The 14,724-nt window shown below is 41.5% G+C and overlaps 1 protein-coding gene across 4 annotated transcripts in view; it reads left to right on the top strand.

The window, feature by feature from the left end:
- Positions 1-1,688: 1,688 nt before the first annotated feature.
- Positions 1,689-14,724, top strand: part of UGGT1 (UDP-glucose glycoprotein glucosyltransferase 1) — a 39,389-nt gene continuing 26,353 nt past the window's right edge. For 2 of the 4 annotated variants that reach the window (XM_066193999.1, XM_066194001.1), the window contains exons 1-11: positions 1,736-1,768; positions 4,252-4,387; positions 6,176-6,258; positions 6,780-6,910; positions 7,795-7,907; positions 9,127-9,301; positions 10,608-10,704; positions 11,297-11,375; positions 11,576-11,676; positions 12,498-12,597; positions 13,691-13,751. In XM_066193999.1, coding sequence (XP_066050096.1) covers positions 4,263-4,387; positions 6,176-6,258; positions 6,780-6,910; positions 7,795-7,907; positions 9,127-9,301; positions 10,608-10,704; positions 11,297-11,375; positions 11,576-11,676; positions 12,498-12,597; positions 13,691-13,751 — 1,065 coding nt within the window. In that variant the 5' untranslated portion in view covers positions 1,736-1,768; positions 4,252-4,262. Of the gene's footprint in view, positions 1,769-3,788; positions 3,887-4,251; positions 4,388-6,175; positions 6,259-6,779; positions 6,911-7,794; positions 7,908-9,126; positions 9,302-10,607; positions 10,705-11,296; positions 11,376-11,575; positions 11,677-12,497; positions 12,598-13,690; positions 13,752-14,724 lie in introns of those variants that run through there. The other 2 variants (XM_066194000.1, XM_066193997.1) reach the window with 2 other exon arrangements.

Below are 14,724 nucleotides of genomic sequence, written 5' to 3'. Positions count from 1 at the left end.
TGCCCCATTGCCCGCGCATTCCCCCTAGACCCGCTCTGGCCGCGACCCCGAGCTCCGCACGCCGTTCTTACGCTCCTAACCCGACCAACCCCACCCCCCAGCTCCCCCCCACAAAGACCCCGACACCCATCCTTGGGAATTGACAAGAAGGCAGGGCGGGAAATCATTTGCGGTCCTTGGAGAGGGCACGGAGGGAGTCACCACCCCAAACACATCCTAAAACCTCCATGATTCGGGCGGCCCCCAAAACTCTCCCCCAAAGTTCTCCTCCCCAATCCTGAGAAGGGTCACAAGGACATGGGGGTGGCGCTGGGAATCCGTGGGGCTTGGCATCCCAAACCTCCTAAAATTCGGGGGGTCCCCAAAGCACCCCGGGGATTCCCCGAAGTCCGCAACCCCCATCCTGGGAAGGGACAAGGGGATAGGGGCGGGGCGGGGCACCCCACCCTCCCCTATCACTGGGATAGAGGGGGGAAAAAAAAATTAAAAATCCTCCACAAACTTCGGAGACGACGCACGTCACAGCCCTGAAACACCACCAGTGCAGGGCTGCACCGGGTTTGGTTACGGACACATCAGAACACCACCATTTTTAATGGTGCTGTCCTCATGTTTTGAGGCTCAGAGATGAAGTCAGCCAGACACCTGCCACTTTATGAGTTTTAATAATGCTTTAAAATGAAACCAGGAAGAAAACTTTTGAAATTTCAGGATCACCCGTAAGTAACCCCTCGGGTGGCCTCGCAAACCCAAGTGTTCGTGCTGTGAACAGCTGCTGAGGAAGCTCTGGCCACAAGCAGTGCTTCGCTGCGGTGGGATGCCATATGCTGCTTTCAGTCCCACCCCGTCCTTACACAGTATAAAAAACGAGTTCCACTGTCTTTTTAAAAATTTATAAGTTTAATAAAAATTTAAAAAATAGACAAATTAGGAGACAGAATAAGCGAAGCTTCTTGGCTGAGGGGGCTTGGCAAAAGGTCTGTCCGTAGCCCCTACACCCTTTCAAACTTCGATCTTTTAAGGACCGCGGTGTTGCATATTCAACAGATCTTAATAAATGATTCAAAAATCCTTTTCGAGCCTTTTTATCGGTTTAAAGTATCCCCGATCATCTTTATCTAATAGATTTGTTTGTGGGTGGCTCCACTGTCTGGTAACATGGGATCATAAATTTTCTCCTGAGGTTTTCTGGTTCTTTTCATTTGGACAAGAAAACAGAAAGTTAGCAGTCTTTTATGAAGGGTAAAAAGGTGACCCCCCCCCCTCTCCCTTCCCATACCTTCTGGCTTAGAGAGAAAAGAAACACAGTCTTTTTACTGTTAACCCTCGGGTATAATCAGAAAATACACATTCATTACCTTTCTAAACTCTATCAATACAACATAATACAGTACAATTATACATATAATATTCATGTTAATATTTGCGAAAAGCCAACTATATAATACGCATTTATAACAACAGCAAATAAAGGAGCAGCCGAAGGAAGCAGTTGTTTGCACAAGCTCTCCTTCCAGCAGCACAGGCTGCCGACTGCTCACGGGCCGATTAATATGAGGAAAAACGCAGATTCCACCTTCGCTTCGGGCAAGGTGACCTCCTGAACCTGAGACCGCACAGAAAAGCCGCGGCCGCTGGCCCGGCGCTGCCGCGGGGCTCGGTGTGAGGGCAGCCGCGGCCCCGCCGTCACTGCCGGCCGCCGCGGGCTCCGGCGGAAGCGGAAGCGGCGCGGGCGGCGGGAGCCGGGCGGGCGCGCGGCCGCTCGCAGGTGCGGTGCGGCGGGGACCGGCCGGGCGCGGCGGGGCCTCAGCGAGCGGCGGCGGCGGCGGGGCGGGCCTGGGGGGCAGCGGGCGGCCGGGGCCGGCCCCGCCGGGGGGAGCCTCGCCGCGGGGCCGACAGCGGAGGGGTCCCTGCAGCGGCCTCCGCGCCCCGCGGGGGTCGGTGTGACAGCGGGAGCGGCAGAGGCTGTGCTGGGGTTTGATGCCCCGCACCGTTAAGGCCCTGACGGTTCGGGTTTAATGTGTGTTCTGAGCCCTGGGCGGCCCGGAGCTGCCGTGCGGCTGCTCAGCGCTTCAGTGAGCTGGTTTCTAGTGGTGGGCTAAGCAGTGAATCGCCATGGTTTCGTTTCGGCGTCCGTAGCGCGGCAGCTGAAGAGCTAAGAGCCCTTTAAAGGACGCGCTCGCCGGAGCTCGGGGCTCGCTGCTCTCGGCGCTCTGTGCCGGGCCCGTGTCGGACCGGGCGCCTCACGCTGTGTCCGCACCAGGACTCGCCCTGGCCCCGGCCGCAGCTCGCTTTCCTTTGCCCTTCACCCGCTTGCCGCCGCACCGACCTCGCGGGGCATGGCAGAGGGCACTGGCTCCATGTGGGCTGATTTATTCCTTTCCCCGAGGGCGGATGTGCGAGTTTCCAGGAGTATTTTAAAAGGAGTCATTGGAAGAAAAATGAGGAAATTTTTCACGAGGCGTGAAAAATCGGCTTTGCGGTGTCAGAATTCGGATTGGGTTTTGCTTTGTTACCTGGCACAGAGCCGGGCCTCCTTGTGTCACTTACGTTCATTCCCGTGCTTCTTCCCTCTTTTTCCGTGGTGTATTTTTCTTTGAGATATCGGTCGTTCCTTTGTTTTACGGCTGTTATTCTTGAGGGCTTGTAGATGTTTCTAACGTGCAGGTTTTCGGTAGGCTAAACTGTCAGGTGACGAATGTGTCCTTTGGTTTCTTTCCTATTTCGACCAGGAAAAGGCTTTTATTTCAGTCTTTCCCAGAGAGGGAAAGCAGGCACAAGAGAGCAGCATAGGAGCTTTAGTCATGAGAGTGCTGTTCTTCATATTCACTTACCTATTCCAAACTCCAGTGCGTGCTTTGGAGAGAGTAAGAAGGGTCCATCTCTGGGAAGAGCTGTGAACTGTGGGGTTTTTTTGTTGCACTTGGCAGAAGCCAATGTTTCACTCCACAAATATTAGCTGAGCTTCCCCCTGTGCACACAGGGAGCGATGGCTGTGACCATTCTGTGATGCCATCTGTCTGCTTCCCAGGTGTGGCGTAAAGCAAATGTGGTGGGCAGCTGACCAAGCTGCTCTTTGGAGATCACAGCAGGAATTTCTGCTTTTATCCCCAGAGAAAGAACAATGTCTGAGCTATTGCTGGGAAACATTTAGCTGGAGGGGTGTAAACTTTTAAAGAGAGTAGGATTTGGTTTGTTTGTTTATGTATATATACAGGTAGCTTAGAGCTACATATATATAAGCCTCTTCTTTATATTGCAATTGTAATAAAAAAGAGGCAGAATTTAGATCCTGGCAGTTTGTTATATATCTAGAATTGCAGCAGGATGTTTTTTCAGGTGCAGGGGGGGCATGGAAAATGAGTTATCCAGGAAAAAAAAGATAAAGAAATTAAAGAGTACTTGAGTGCATATTGGGAGTGTAGTAAATATAAATAATAAATTATAAATATAAATATAAGTACTACAGTCAGAGAGGAAGGAAAAAAAAACTTGAACCTTTAGAAACTGCAATGGAAAGCCAACAGAAGAATTCAAGTCTTCCATGAGCTTGAGAGTTGTGGGCAAGGAAATTCCACTCGGCTTTGTTTTGGTGTGTAGGCCAGAGAATACAATGGCTTGAAAATACACAAAATGAAGGGCAGTAGAGAAATGGCGTATTTTTATATTTTTGGGCTCATTTCTCACAGTAGGTTGTATCATTTGAGTCTTGTTTGCATAATTTCATTCATTTTTCAGCTTTTAAATTTGGTGGTGCTTAGTGCAGCCAGGTAATACTTGTTTCTTCATTCCCCAAAAAACCTAAAGGTCTGACTGGGGAACTTCATCCTTGCCTGGCTCCTCTGACTCTGGTGGTCCACAGCTGCTGGATCTGTGCTAACACAAGGTGTGATTTTACCTCCCATAAAATGAACAGCAGGTTGTTTTCCCACCCAATCTGAAGTGTGTGCAGGTTGCAATACCTTTTAAAGCAAAAAGTATGTGGTGTTGGTGTCCTGGAACAGGAGCAAGCTCATTTGAAAGCATAAACACAGAGGAAGCTGGAATTGATTTAGGTTTAATTGCATCTCAGGAGTAAGTTTGTAATTCCTTGCCCCTCTTTAAGTTTCTGATTTTGTGAGCCCAGGTGAGAGGATGATCCTTTCATTAATGTATTTCATTAAATGCAATCTTACATCTCAATGTATTTGAGATACTGTATCTATAAGAAGAGACAATTCAAAACAAATTCTTTTCCTTCATCTTTTTCAGTCTTCTATAAAATGGGAATACTTATTGCAGTTCTTGGAGTCTGGTTCAGCTCTTCACTTGTAAAAGCAGATTCTAAGGCTGTGACAACATCTCTAACTACAAAGTGGTCTTCAACTCCTTTACTCCTTGAAACAAGGTAAGTGCATTGTGATTTTTTTTTCATTGTCAAATCAGAATATGCTTAGAGGATGAAGTAAAGTGTTCTCTTTGTTGTGTGGCACTTTGATTTCTGGTCACTACCTACGGTAATAACATGGGAACCTGATCACTGCTGTGCATGGGGTGATGGGAGGAGTATTTTAGAGGAGACAGTTGCAGGTTTTTTGTGTGATAAATTCTTTCATTTTGCATTAGAACGAACGTTAATAGCCATAAGCAATTACATAGGTGGTATTTTTTGCCTTATGAAGTTTTACTCAAAGCATTAGAGGAGTTTAGCATGGTCTTGTAAGATTTTGTAGCTGAATGTATTTTACATCAGTGTTGTAGGTTTTGATACACATCTGCTGCTCGTGTGTATTTAGCTCAGTAAAGCTTGAGTTTAACTTTGTTCATGTGAGTTTTGCATTGATTAAAGTCAACTGCTTTGTTAAGAATTGTGCAAGTCACCCTGGGAGCATTTCTTCTATGGTATTAAAGACTTTTTTTTAAGATGCTGTGTAAAAAGGAAGCAAAACGCTCTTTTCAGTGCCAGTCTGCTTAGCACTTTTGAAATCCCCCATTGTTTAATTTTGTCATATTATAGTTTGGAGATGTCAATAGGAGTTTTAGAATTTTAAGTTTGTGTGTGCTTAAATTTGTATCACTTCAGGGTATTTGCCAAATGTGGAATTTTGTCAGTTTCACTGCAGATTGTTTCACATGAAAATAGTTGAGCATTGCTGGGTTTCATTCCCATGAACATGGCTTTCATTCAGAGGACAGGTGTGTCCTAGGTGAAATTACTTTTCTGTAACCTTCTCTGGAGAAGCTGAAGACTGAAAATTCCTTAAGCAGTAAAATGCCAAGCACAGGTGCTAATGCCAGGGATTTAGATACCCTGAGACTGTGTGACACTGCCGGGGGAAAACTCAACCTAAGAGATGGTGAAACAGTAAGCAATCAATCAGAATAACGTGCCAAATGCTTGATCCATTGCATTCAAAGGCTTTGGGTAGGGAAGGAGTGTTCACCTGGGATGAACTGCAGCATGATGCAGCACCGCAGTGTAAAATCCCTCCTGCTGCTCACTGCACTTAGCCCAGCACTGCCATTTGTTACCCAGGTGTTCAAGCAGCACTTACCTTGGACTGGAACACACAAGTTACTGTGGCAGTGGGCAGGCTCCAAATCTTCTGTTGTAGCATCCTTTAGCACAGCAACTATGTTACATGTGAGGACACCATACGGTATTTGTCCTTGGCAATGGTTAGGGGATGAATTTCATTATCTGACCTTGCATACCTACCCTATTATATGCTTAATATATGGGAATTATAACATGATTTGAAGCTGTGCCTTCTCCTTTAGCTTGTTTAAGAACAAGCAAACAGAAAACCTCCACCAAAGGCCACCAAAGCTCGTAATTACAGTTTGTTTCAGCAAAATAAACAAAAAAGTGTGTTTGTCATAAAGGAGAGATAGCAAAGAAATGCCTTAGTCCTGGAGGAGAGCTGCCAGGATGGACACTGCTGCCTGTTAGTGGCATTTAAAGGATCAGGAGGTGCCTTACAAGCTGCTTTCATGGATTGTGTGCTTGTCCTGGTCTGCAGCTATTATTTGTTTGGGTTTGTTTGTTTTTAGCTTTTCTGCAGTGCTTTTCCTAGTTACACAGTTTTCTCATTTAAGTGGTAGGTGCTAACTTTCTGTAAAACATTGCCAGCTATTAGATTTGTAACTTGAGAGAAAATTTGGAGATATAGCTCACTCTTCTTATCTTACTTAGTGAATTTTTATCAGAAGAAGGTCAAGAAAAATTCTGGAATTTTGTTGAAGCCAGTGAGAGTATTAAGACAGCTGAGCATGATGGTAAGTTTTTTTTGTCTTTTTTTTGATGCTGACTGATTTTGTCTTCCACTGTGTTAGTCCTCATTTGACTTTTAAAATACTTACTTCAGTAATATTTCTAGCTGTAATGTGCTCAAGGCTTTTGCATATCCATTTGACAAAAGCTATAGTGGATGGGTCTGAAACATTTTGCTTGCCAGATACTTTTTCCACATGAAGTATGAAATATTTTAAATGCCTTTTCTGTGTGTTACTATTTCTCAGCCAAAATTAAATGGGAGCTCTTAACTGTTTCCCTCCTCCCCTGCCCATGTTTACATCCCCAGGAATGTATTCAAGTGTACTGTTCTGGGTCTCTGTTGAAGTTCACTCTCATCCAGCTGTAGAATTGGCTGGAATGAAATTGGAGGAGGAATGGTCATGTGCATACTCAGAATTAATGTCATGGGCTTCTGTTGGTGTAAATCACACTGAGATGAGAAGCCTCTCTTCAATGAGATAATGGGATAGAAAGATAACTGCTTGTACTTTGATTTTTGCAGGTAGTGATTATTCCTCTTACCAGGAAATGCTGAAAGTGGCCTGCCAGACTCTGTCCCCTTTGCAGCAGAATTTGTTGAAATTTTCCCTGTCTTTACGCTCTTACTCTGCAGCAGTTCAAGCTTTTCAACAGGTGAGTGCAGGAAATGCTCAGGTGATGTGCAGAGCATTTTACCAAGGCTCAGGAAGGAGGGAGCTGTGCAAGGAAACATTTGAGAGTATAAAAAACCTGAACTGATTAACTGCTCTGTACACCTGAGCTGCAGAGTGGATTTTTTACAAATCTCATGCGGTGCTGAATTTTTATCTAGACTAAATTGTAGAGAGTAAATCTTTTGTCTAGAGTAAATCTTGTCTAAAGAATTGGCATTTTGACATGTGTGCAGATCTTTGTGCCCGCTGCACTAAGAATAGGTGCAAAGATTTTTGTGAGGGCCATCTCTGGCTCTACTGGTGCTTGTGAAGCTGCTGCTGTTCCTGTTGCTCAGCTGAACTTACTTGAAGATAGTAATCTATATATATATGTGTATATAGTGATTAGAACTCAGAAATAAAAGCTCATTGTGTTCTCTCTTCTTTTTTAATCTTTTAAAAGGTAAGTACCATATAATTCATTGCCAATTGTCTCACATTAGGATGTATTAATTATAAGTAATACTGTAAAACATCTTTCTTGTTAATCTGAAGTGGCTTTGTCATTTGATATTTAACAAATACAGATGTTTGTGATGTCCAAGACCAACAAAACCCCTCAACTAAAACCCCTACAGTTGCAAGCCTTGCTTTCTGTACCTGTAATTAATCTTATAGTTAATAGTGACAGACTGAAAAGTAAGTTTAGGCTTAACTCTCCATCTTGCAATTTCACCTTGCATTTAAATTATCTCATAAACATGGAAGAAGTATTAGTTTGGAATGTAGGGAATAATACTGTTTGCTGCACTGATACACTGTTGTAATTTTCACTTGTTCTGAGGGCAAACATTCAACCTACATTATTATAAATATTTTATACAGATAGCAGCAGATGAATCTCCACCGGAAGGCTGTACCCTGTTTTTTGTTGTGCATGGGGAGAAAACATGTGAATTTGACTCTCTTGGGAAGCTTTTACAGGCAGCTTCAGACAGGTACTTGCTTAATTTCCTCTTACTGGATTAGCTGTTAAGATTTAACCTGTTACACTTACTGCAGTGAAGAGATTGTAATAAACCTGTTGTTTCTGTGTTCTTCAGTGCTGATTTCTCCTGTCCACTCTTGGCACAGGAGTGGCAGTCTCTTATTTGCTGTTAATTCAGATTGAAATGATTGTTTTCTTATCCCTTGCTCTTTGATAGTTCTGCTAGGAAGAGAAATGTGCACAGGAAAATTTGGAAACACATGCTGGAAATAGCTGGAAACTATTGAAAGAGAGTAGGAATTCTCAGGAGTGTGTAAAACCTTCAGTATGTGGGGAAAATAGAAAGAGCTGGGCTGCATATTCAAATGAGAGTTAATGTAACAAATTGCTTTATGAATGGCTGAAAGCATGCACAGCCATTTTTCTCTGTATAGTTTTCTCACCATTGACAGAGAAAACCATTACCACATAATGTATTTAAAATTCAGATTTCTCTACAAGAACAGAACTTGGCTGTAACTGCTAATAAGAAAAAGAGGGTATAAAATATAATACTTACTAAAAAACCACCAACCAAATAACAAACCAAAACCAACCCAAATCATTACATTTCAGTTTGTTTTCATAATATGAACACATTTTTGTTTTCAATATGATTTTTGTAATCTTGGCAATTTAGTTCTTTGAAGCATAAAGAGTTTTTTGTCAGTGTACAGGCATATGGCATCTATAGCTCACGTGCTATTCTTCTGACTTACTGGGGATATTTTAAATATTTCATTGCACTTTAGACAAAATGTAAACAAAGCTGAAAATAGACTTCTCCTTCACTTTTTGGTTTGTGTACTAAGCCAAGGACCAGGTGCAAATAAATCTGTGCCCTTGGCACATCTGTTCTATCAGCCTTTTTAGTTTTTCATACAGAATTTATGAATCACCATGGGGAGAGAAAGTTAATTGGAAATTTAAGGGAAGTTGTTCATTTTTAAAATTAGGACCATATTAGATTCAAAACAGCTCTTAGTCACTTGTTTCCTTTTCATATGTTCATTTTTCACAAAGCTTTTATCAACGTGCACCAAGTGCTGCAAGCCTTGATACAATATGTGGGAATAGCTTGACATGTATTCTGTGAAAAATGATTAAACAGGGTAAAAATGTGCATCTTGCATTGAGTGAGGAAATGCTGTGACTCACACTGTGGCATTCTTCACTGTTTTTTCTCTTAGGCCAAAGCCATTTTTGTTCAAGGGGGACCACAAGTACCCAGCATCAAACCCTGAAAGTCCTGTGGTCATCCTTTATGCAGAGATTGGCTCAGAGGAGTTCTACAGACACCACAGGAGGCTTGTTTCAAAGGCTGAGGCAGGAGAAATCACCTATGTGCTCAGACACTACATTGCTGTGAGTATGCTTGTGCATTGTAACAGAGGATTTGAAATAGAACTGGCCTTGGTTTTCAAAAAGAAATCTGACCCAGGTTTGTTCCCTTTCAATTGGCATTCACCTACCGTCATTGTTCATTTACTTGGAATACTCAAAGTTTAATTTTTTTTATTGCATGTAGCTGAGTGATACAGAATATTTTAAATCTCCTGATTGTTTAAGTAAGATTGTTTGATTTCACAGATCCAGACTTAAATTCCGGATAAATTAGAGACTTCAGTGTAAAAAAAAGTGTTTCTCTACCCATATTAGAGCATAGGAAATAGTCAGATTTTTCACAGTCAGACCAATTAGTTACTTGATATAAAAAGCCAGGATTAACATTAAGGTACCATTTTCAAAAGAGAGACATAGTTTCTGTAGTAATTTTTTACAGAACTGTTTACCATTTCTAGTGCAGTTTATCCTGGTTTCCATCCTCCTCCACTAAATCCTGCACAGCCACTGGTTTAGTATTTAAAACTGCATTTCAAAAGGTATGGAGAACTGGAGTTCTTGGATTTGTTACCTGAATCTTACTAAGTATTGCCAAAACCCGCAGTGTAGCAGTCAGGCTTGAATGTGAAATAAAAAAAAAAAAAGGGGGGCATCAGCTGGTTCACTTCTGATATTGCTTGTACTTTCAATAAAATAAAGTCAGACATTGCATACACCACTTTCCTTTTATAAAAGGAAGTTGTTTATCAGTGTTGGGAGGAGTATTTACATTCAAAATCCAGTGTATTACACTTTAGATCCTGGTGCTGTTATGTGTGACTCCTATATACTTCAAAATACTTTCAGAAAGCGATCATGTTTCTCTCATTAAAGGCAGAACTAATGATGCACAATGCCTTTTGTCATTATTTTATTTCTTGTCATTCTCTGTGGTAACTCTTCAGTGAATGTTTCATTTTTGAACTTCACAGCTGAAGTTCCTTTCCACCCTCTATCTGATTTGATGATAGGAGCCTATCTCCCTCTGCTTTGCTCACACACTGAATCCTGAAAACACTGTTTTGTGTTCCTCTTTCTTTGTGGATTTTGGTGATTTTTTTGGTTCACAGAGGTAATTCTTGCTTGCTGAACTTCAAAAAATGTGTTGAAAACCAGTAGGAAATAAAATGATTTGAGTATGTTACTGCAGAGTCACTCAGTGTTTGTTTCTTGGTACCTGTTGTGTCTGAAATGCCAGACTGATATTTCTCAGCTTTGGGAAGTGGTAGTTTTTATTTTCTGGATCAAACAAAGATGGCAATATCACTCTGTTGGCTTTTCCTTACAGAATCCCAGCAAGGAAAAGGTCTACCTCTCTGGCTATGGTGTAGAGCTGGCTATTAAAAGTACAGAATATAAGGCCAAGGATGATACCCAGGTGAAAGGTGAATTATTATTTTAAGTATTTTAATGTAAACTTTTTAATTTCACCAAGGTAATTTTATACTCGTTTTGCTGTGAATGTCTGAATTGTAGATATCTTTTTTTCCTTAGCTCTGAAATCCCTTTTGGGAGCATGTTCCTTATGAAGCAGATCTTTGCCATGGCACTTCCACATTTGTGAAATCCTCGAGTCGTGGGCCTGGACTGGATCTTAGTAATGCCACTACTAATTCAACTAATTTTTTAGCAGCTATGCTGCAGATGTAAAGCAAATTTCTCTACCTTAATTTGCCTTAAATTATCCAAATCATCCATTCTCAGAGCAGAATGTGTTCCCTGTTCCTGGTTTTTTGGTTTGTTGGTTTTTTTTTTTTTTGGAAGACAGAATTCTGCACTTTTTTTTTTTTTTGGTTTTGCTGCTTTTATAGAGCACTGATCTCTGCTGTACAAACTCCCATGCATCTGCCAAAACTAGTTTGATGATGTAATCTCTGTGTGTACTTTTTCTTTATGTGTGCACACACACCAACAAACCCCAGATTTTCCTGCTTTTCTGTTTGTGAATAGCTTGGTGCTTGTTCTCTGTGTTTATAGGCACAGATGTGAATGCGACAGTCATAGATGAAGATGACCCTATTGATGAAGTGCAAGGATTTCTATTTGGAAAACTAAGGTAAAACATGACTGGACTTTGGCATTTCCGCAAAAATTTTTTTATTATGACAATCTTTTGCTTTGTTACTATTTTTTACATGTCTGAGTTTCCTGTATGTGTTAGCAGGGTATTTTTTTTATGTGGTAGTTTCTTTAAATTAGCAGCAGACTTTCTTATAGGAAACCACAGAAGTTGTTTGACCCCTTGTATCCTTTTAGGCAGCTGTATCCTGACTTGTCAGAAGAGCTGAAAGAGCTCAGAAAACACCTCGTGGAAAGTACCAATGAAATGGCACCTTTGAAAGTATGGCAGCTGCAAGGTAATCTGGATAGAGGCTTTCAGTTATAGTCTACAAAACCTCAATGTAAATATGTTTTCTGGTGTTCTACACTATTGAGGTTGTTAGTGGCTGTGTACAGTTGACAGAGTTGGACTGTAAATTCCTGCCTTCAGTCTCACTTGGAAAATACTTGGTTTTTTTAAAGTGCCTTTTTTGTAGCACCCTGTTGAAATAGCTTTTAGGATTGTTTCACTGGACTTCTGGCATGAAGATTATTTTCTATATTATGAAGTACAGTAAGCTACTTGCCCTTAAACTGACTGCTTGTATGGTCTGCTGAATGCAGAAAAGAAAGGAATGTGAAGTTTCTTTCCATGATCACGCTTTTGATGTGAAATCTTGAGATTTCTCAAGACCAGAGGAAATCTGTATTTCAGATAGTCAATGCTCCTCTGGCCTCATTCCCTGGAAAACATCTATAAAAGCCTGGGAAAAGGCTTTTCATCCTCTCAAAAGGAGTAATTCAAAAGGCTGAGTGTATGCTGTAGCCAGAGGGATTCTACCTTATCCAGGGAAAGGGCAGAACTTCCCACCTCAGCCAAAGAAAAAAAGAGTGCTGGTCTGCACTCACTGAAGCAACCTGTAGGCAGCAACCTGCTTCAGCTGGAGAGGGTTACTTACTTCAAGGCAACACACAGGAGTTGAATACAAAGAAGATGAAATTAAAAGAAGTATCTATAGGTGCAGATAGAAAGGTGAATTTCCTTAGGTAACATGCAAAAATGTTGAAACATAAAGTTGTCTCTGCATTGCCATGTTTTCAGTTTTGAGTTCTTGACCTCTGTCTTTTCACTTCCAAGATTTGAGTTTTCAAACTGCTGCTCGCATTTTGACTGCACCCCCTGTGGATGCTCTGATGGTCATGAAAGATCTTAGTCAGAACTTTCCTACAAAGGCCAGGTAACTTCAATTTTGACTCCTAGAAAGTTTTATTACTCTCCTTTTCCTGAGCAGGACCTGAGACAGGCAGAATTGGTTGGGTTAATTCTGACTTTCATTTAGCTGGAAGCAAACACTGGGGAATGTTTATGCTGGGAAGTTCTTCTGCCTATGGTTACAAAGAGGATTTTATGGTGTTTTTCTTGGACGGCAGCTGATGTGGACTGGTAGAAAATTTGCCAGAATTGCCTGTGCTATTTTATTGTGAAATGCATCTAAACCTATTGCATGCAAGTCATCAAGAATTTATTGTCTGGGTTTTTTGTTTAATGGTCTTAACATTTATCTGTTCACAGGGTCCCACTCTTCTTCTGGGATCCACTTAGGCAAACACCCCAGCCAGTCTCATGTCAGAGGGTGATGTGCAGTTCCACTGGCTTCTGCACTTTGTCAGTCACTGTCTTTAACATATTCAAATCAGTTTCAAAAAACTCAATAATGATCTGGCATGGCCAGCCAGTCTAGAGATATGTTTCTCTTGATAAATTCCTTTGCCTGGATTGTGAAGATGATATTCTAGAACTTCCTCCTTTTTGAGTAGCTGGGAGATATACCTGAGATGAGAGTAAAAAGAAACTGATTTCTGCTCTAATTTCCCCTTATCTGATGTTAGGGTGTTATTTAGAGTTTCTGAAGGCAGGCATTGCATCTCACTGTGTTTTCAGGCTGATCTGTGGGCTGTACTCCCCCACTCTGTGATGATACAGTCACTAGATCCAAAGTTAGGAAAGGAATGGGAGCCCACCCTGAGCAATGAAATCCCCTATTTTCTGTTGTCAGCCTCCATCTTTACGTTGGCAGCTGCACACTTTTATTATGGTTAATGTGGAATTAGACACTGAGAGTTGGCATGTGGTTAACATTTTTGTGCTGCTGGATTATACGGTGTAAGAAAAATGCTGCATCCTACTATTTAATGGTGTCACCAAGTGCAACTGCTTCTTGCTGCATCTCTTTATACTAGAGGGTTAATTATCTTAATATGTAAGGTACAAGAGTTGGAATAGAGACAAACAGAAAGAGGATTCATAGCATGATGTTTTCATTTTTGTAGAGCCATAACAAAAACAGTTGTTTCTTCGGAGCTCAGAGCAGAAATTGAAGAGAACCAAAAGGTAAAGTGTCCAAAAAAGTAACACAGTGTCTTTCCACTTGTATTTACATGTTGCTCAAGATAATGACCCAGTGTTTTCACACACAGCTTTGTACTGTACATCTGGGAAGTGACCAAGTGGTGGATTTTCTAACATGGATGAGGAACATAATTAAGATTCTTTGCTCAATTACGAAAATACTGCTCTTGTTAGAAATTTATTGCTTGAAAGGCAGCTATATTAAGCATCTTCATACAGTTTTAATGATGCAGAAGAAAATTGGTTCTCATTTTCCAATTTGAGATGATGTTTAGATATCTGTATACATCAGTGATCACTAGGAAGTCACAGAATAAATTTACAACCTGCCATGGCTTTAGAATGATTCATACTATGTGGAGGAAATGGTTCCAGTGTTGGTACTTTGAGAATGAAACTAGTGAAGGGATAAAATTTACCAGCTAAGTCTAGATGTGTTTTGGAACAGAATCATAAACCCCCCAGGTGATGAGGGTCCTCTGGAGGTCACTGAGTAGGCTCTGTATTTGCAGAAGTGTTTCAGGCAGCTCAGCTGTGTACTTGGCATTAGCAAAGCACTGGAAGAACCCACAGCCACCTGGAAATTTTGTACAGGCTTTTGTAGAGAACTTTGTGCAGCTAAAATATGCCAGGTAGTGTGGTCTGGATAGAGTGCAAAACAAAAGTTTAATATAGTAATGAGAAAAAGTCGAACAGCAGCGTTTGCTGTATGAGCTACATGGCCCTATTCACACGTTCCAGTCTTATTTGGCATTATTAGAAGAAAGACAATGTATGTTAAGTACACCCATGTAGTTTAGAAATCTAATCAATGGTATTTGCTGAGTCTAGTAGTAAATGCAAAGGTACTTACAAATCCCCTATGGTTCCTGTTCTGAGAAATTGTTGCTCAGTAGTGACCAAATCAGAGGAGAAGGGGTGGGGTTTGACACTCTTGTCCCATGTGGTTCTGGAA

The sequence above is a fragment of the Chamaea fasciata genome, unplaced genomic scaffold (assembly GCF_029207755.1).
Source record: "Chamaea fasciata isolate MVZ Bird 193981 ecotype frontalis unplaced genomic scaffold, bChaFas1.0.hap1 SCAF_11, whole genome shotgun sequence".
Taxonomy (NCBI): domain Eukaryota; kingdom Metazoa; phylum Chordata; class Aves; order Passeriformes; family Sylviidae; genus Chamaea; species Chamaea fasciata.
This window is presented reverse-complemented; position numbering and strand designations above follow the sequence as displayed.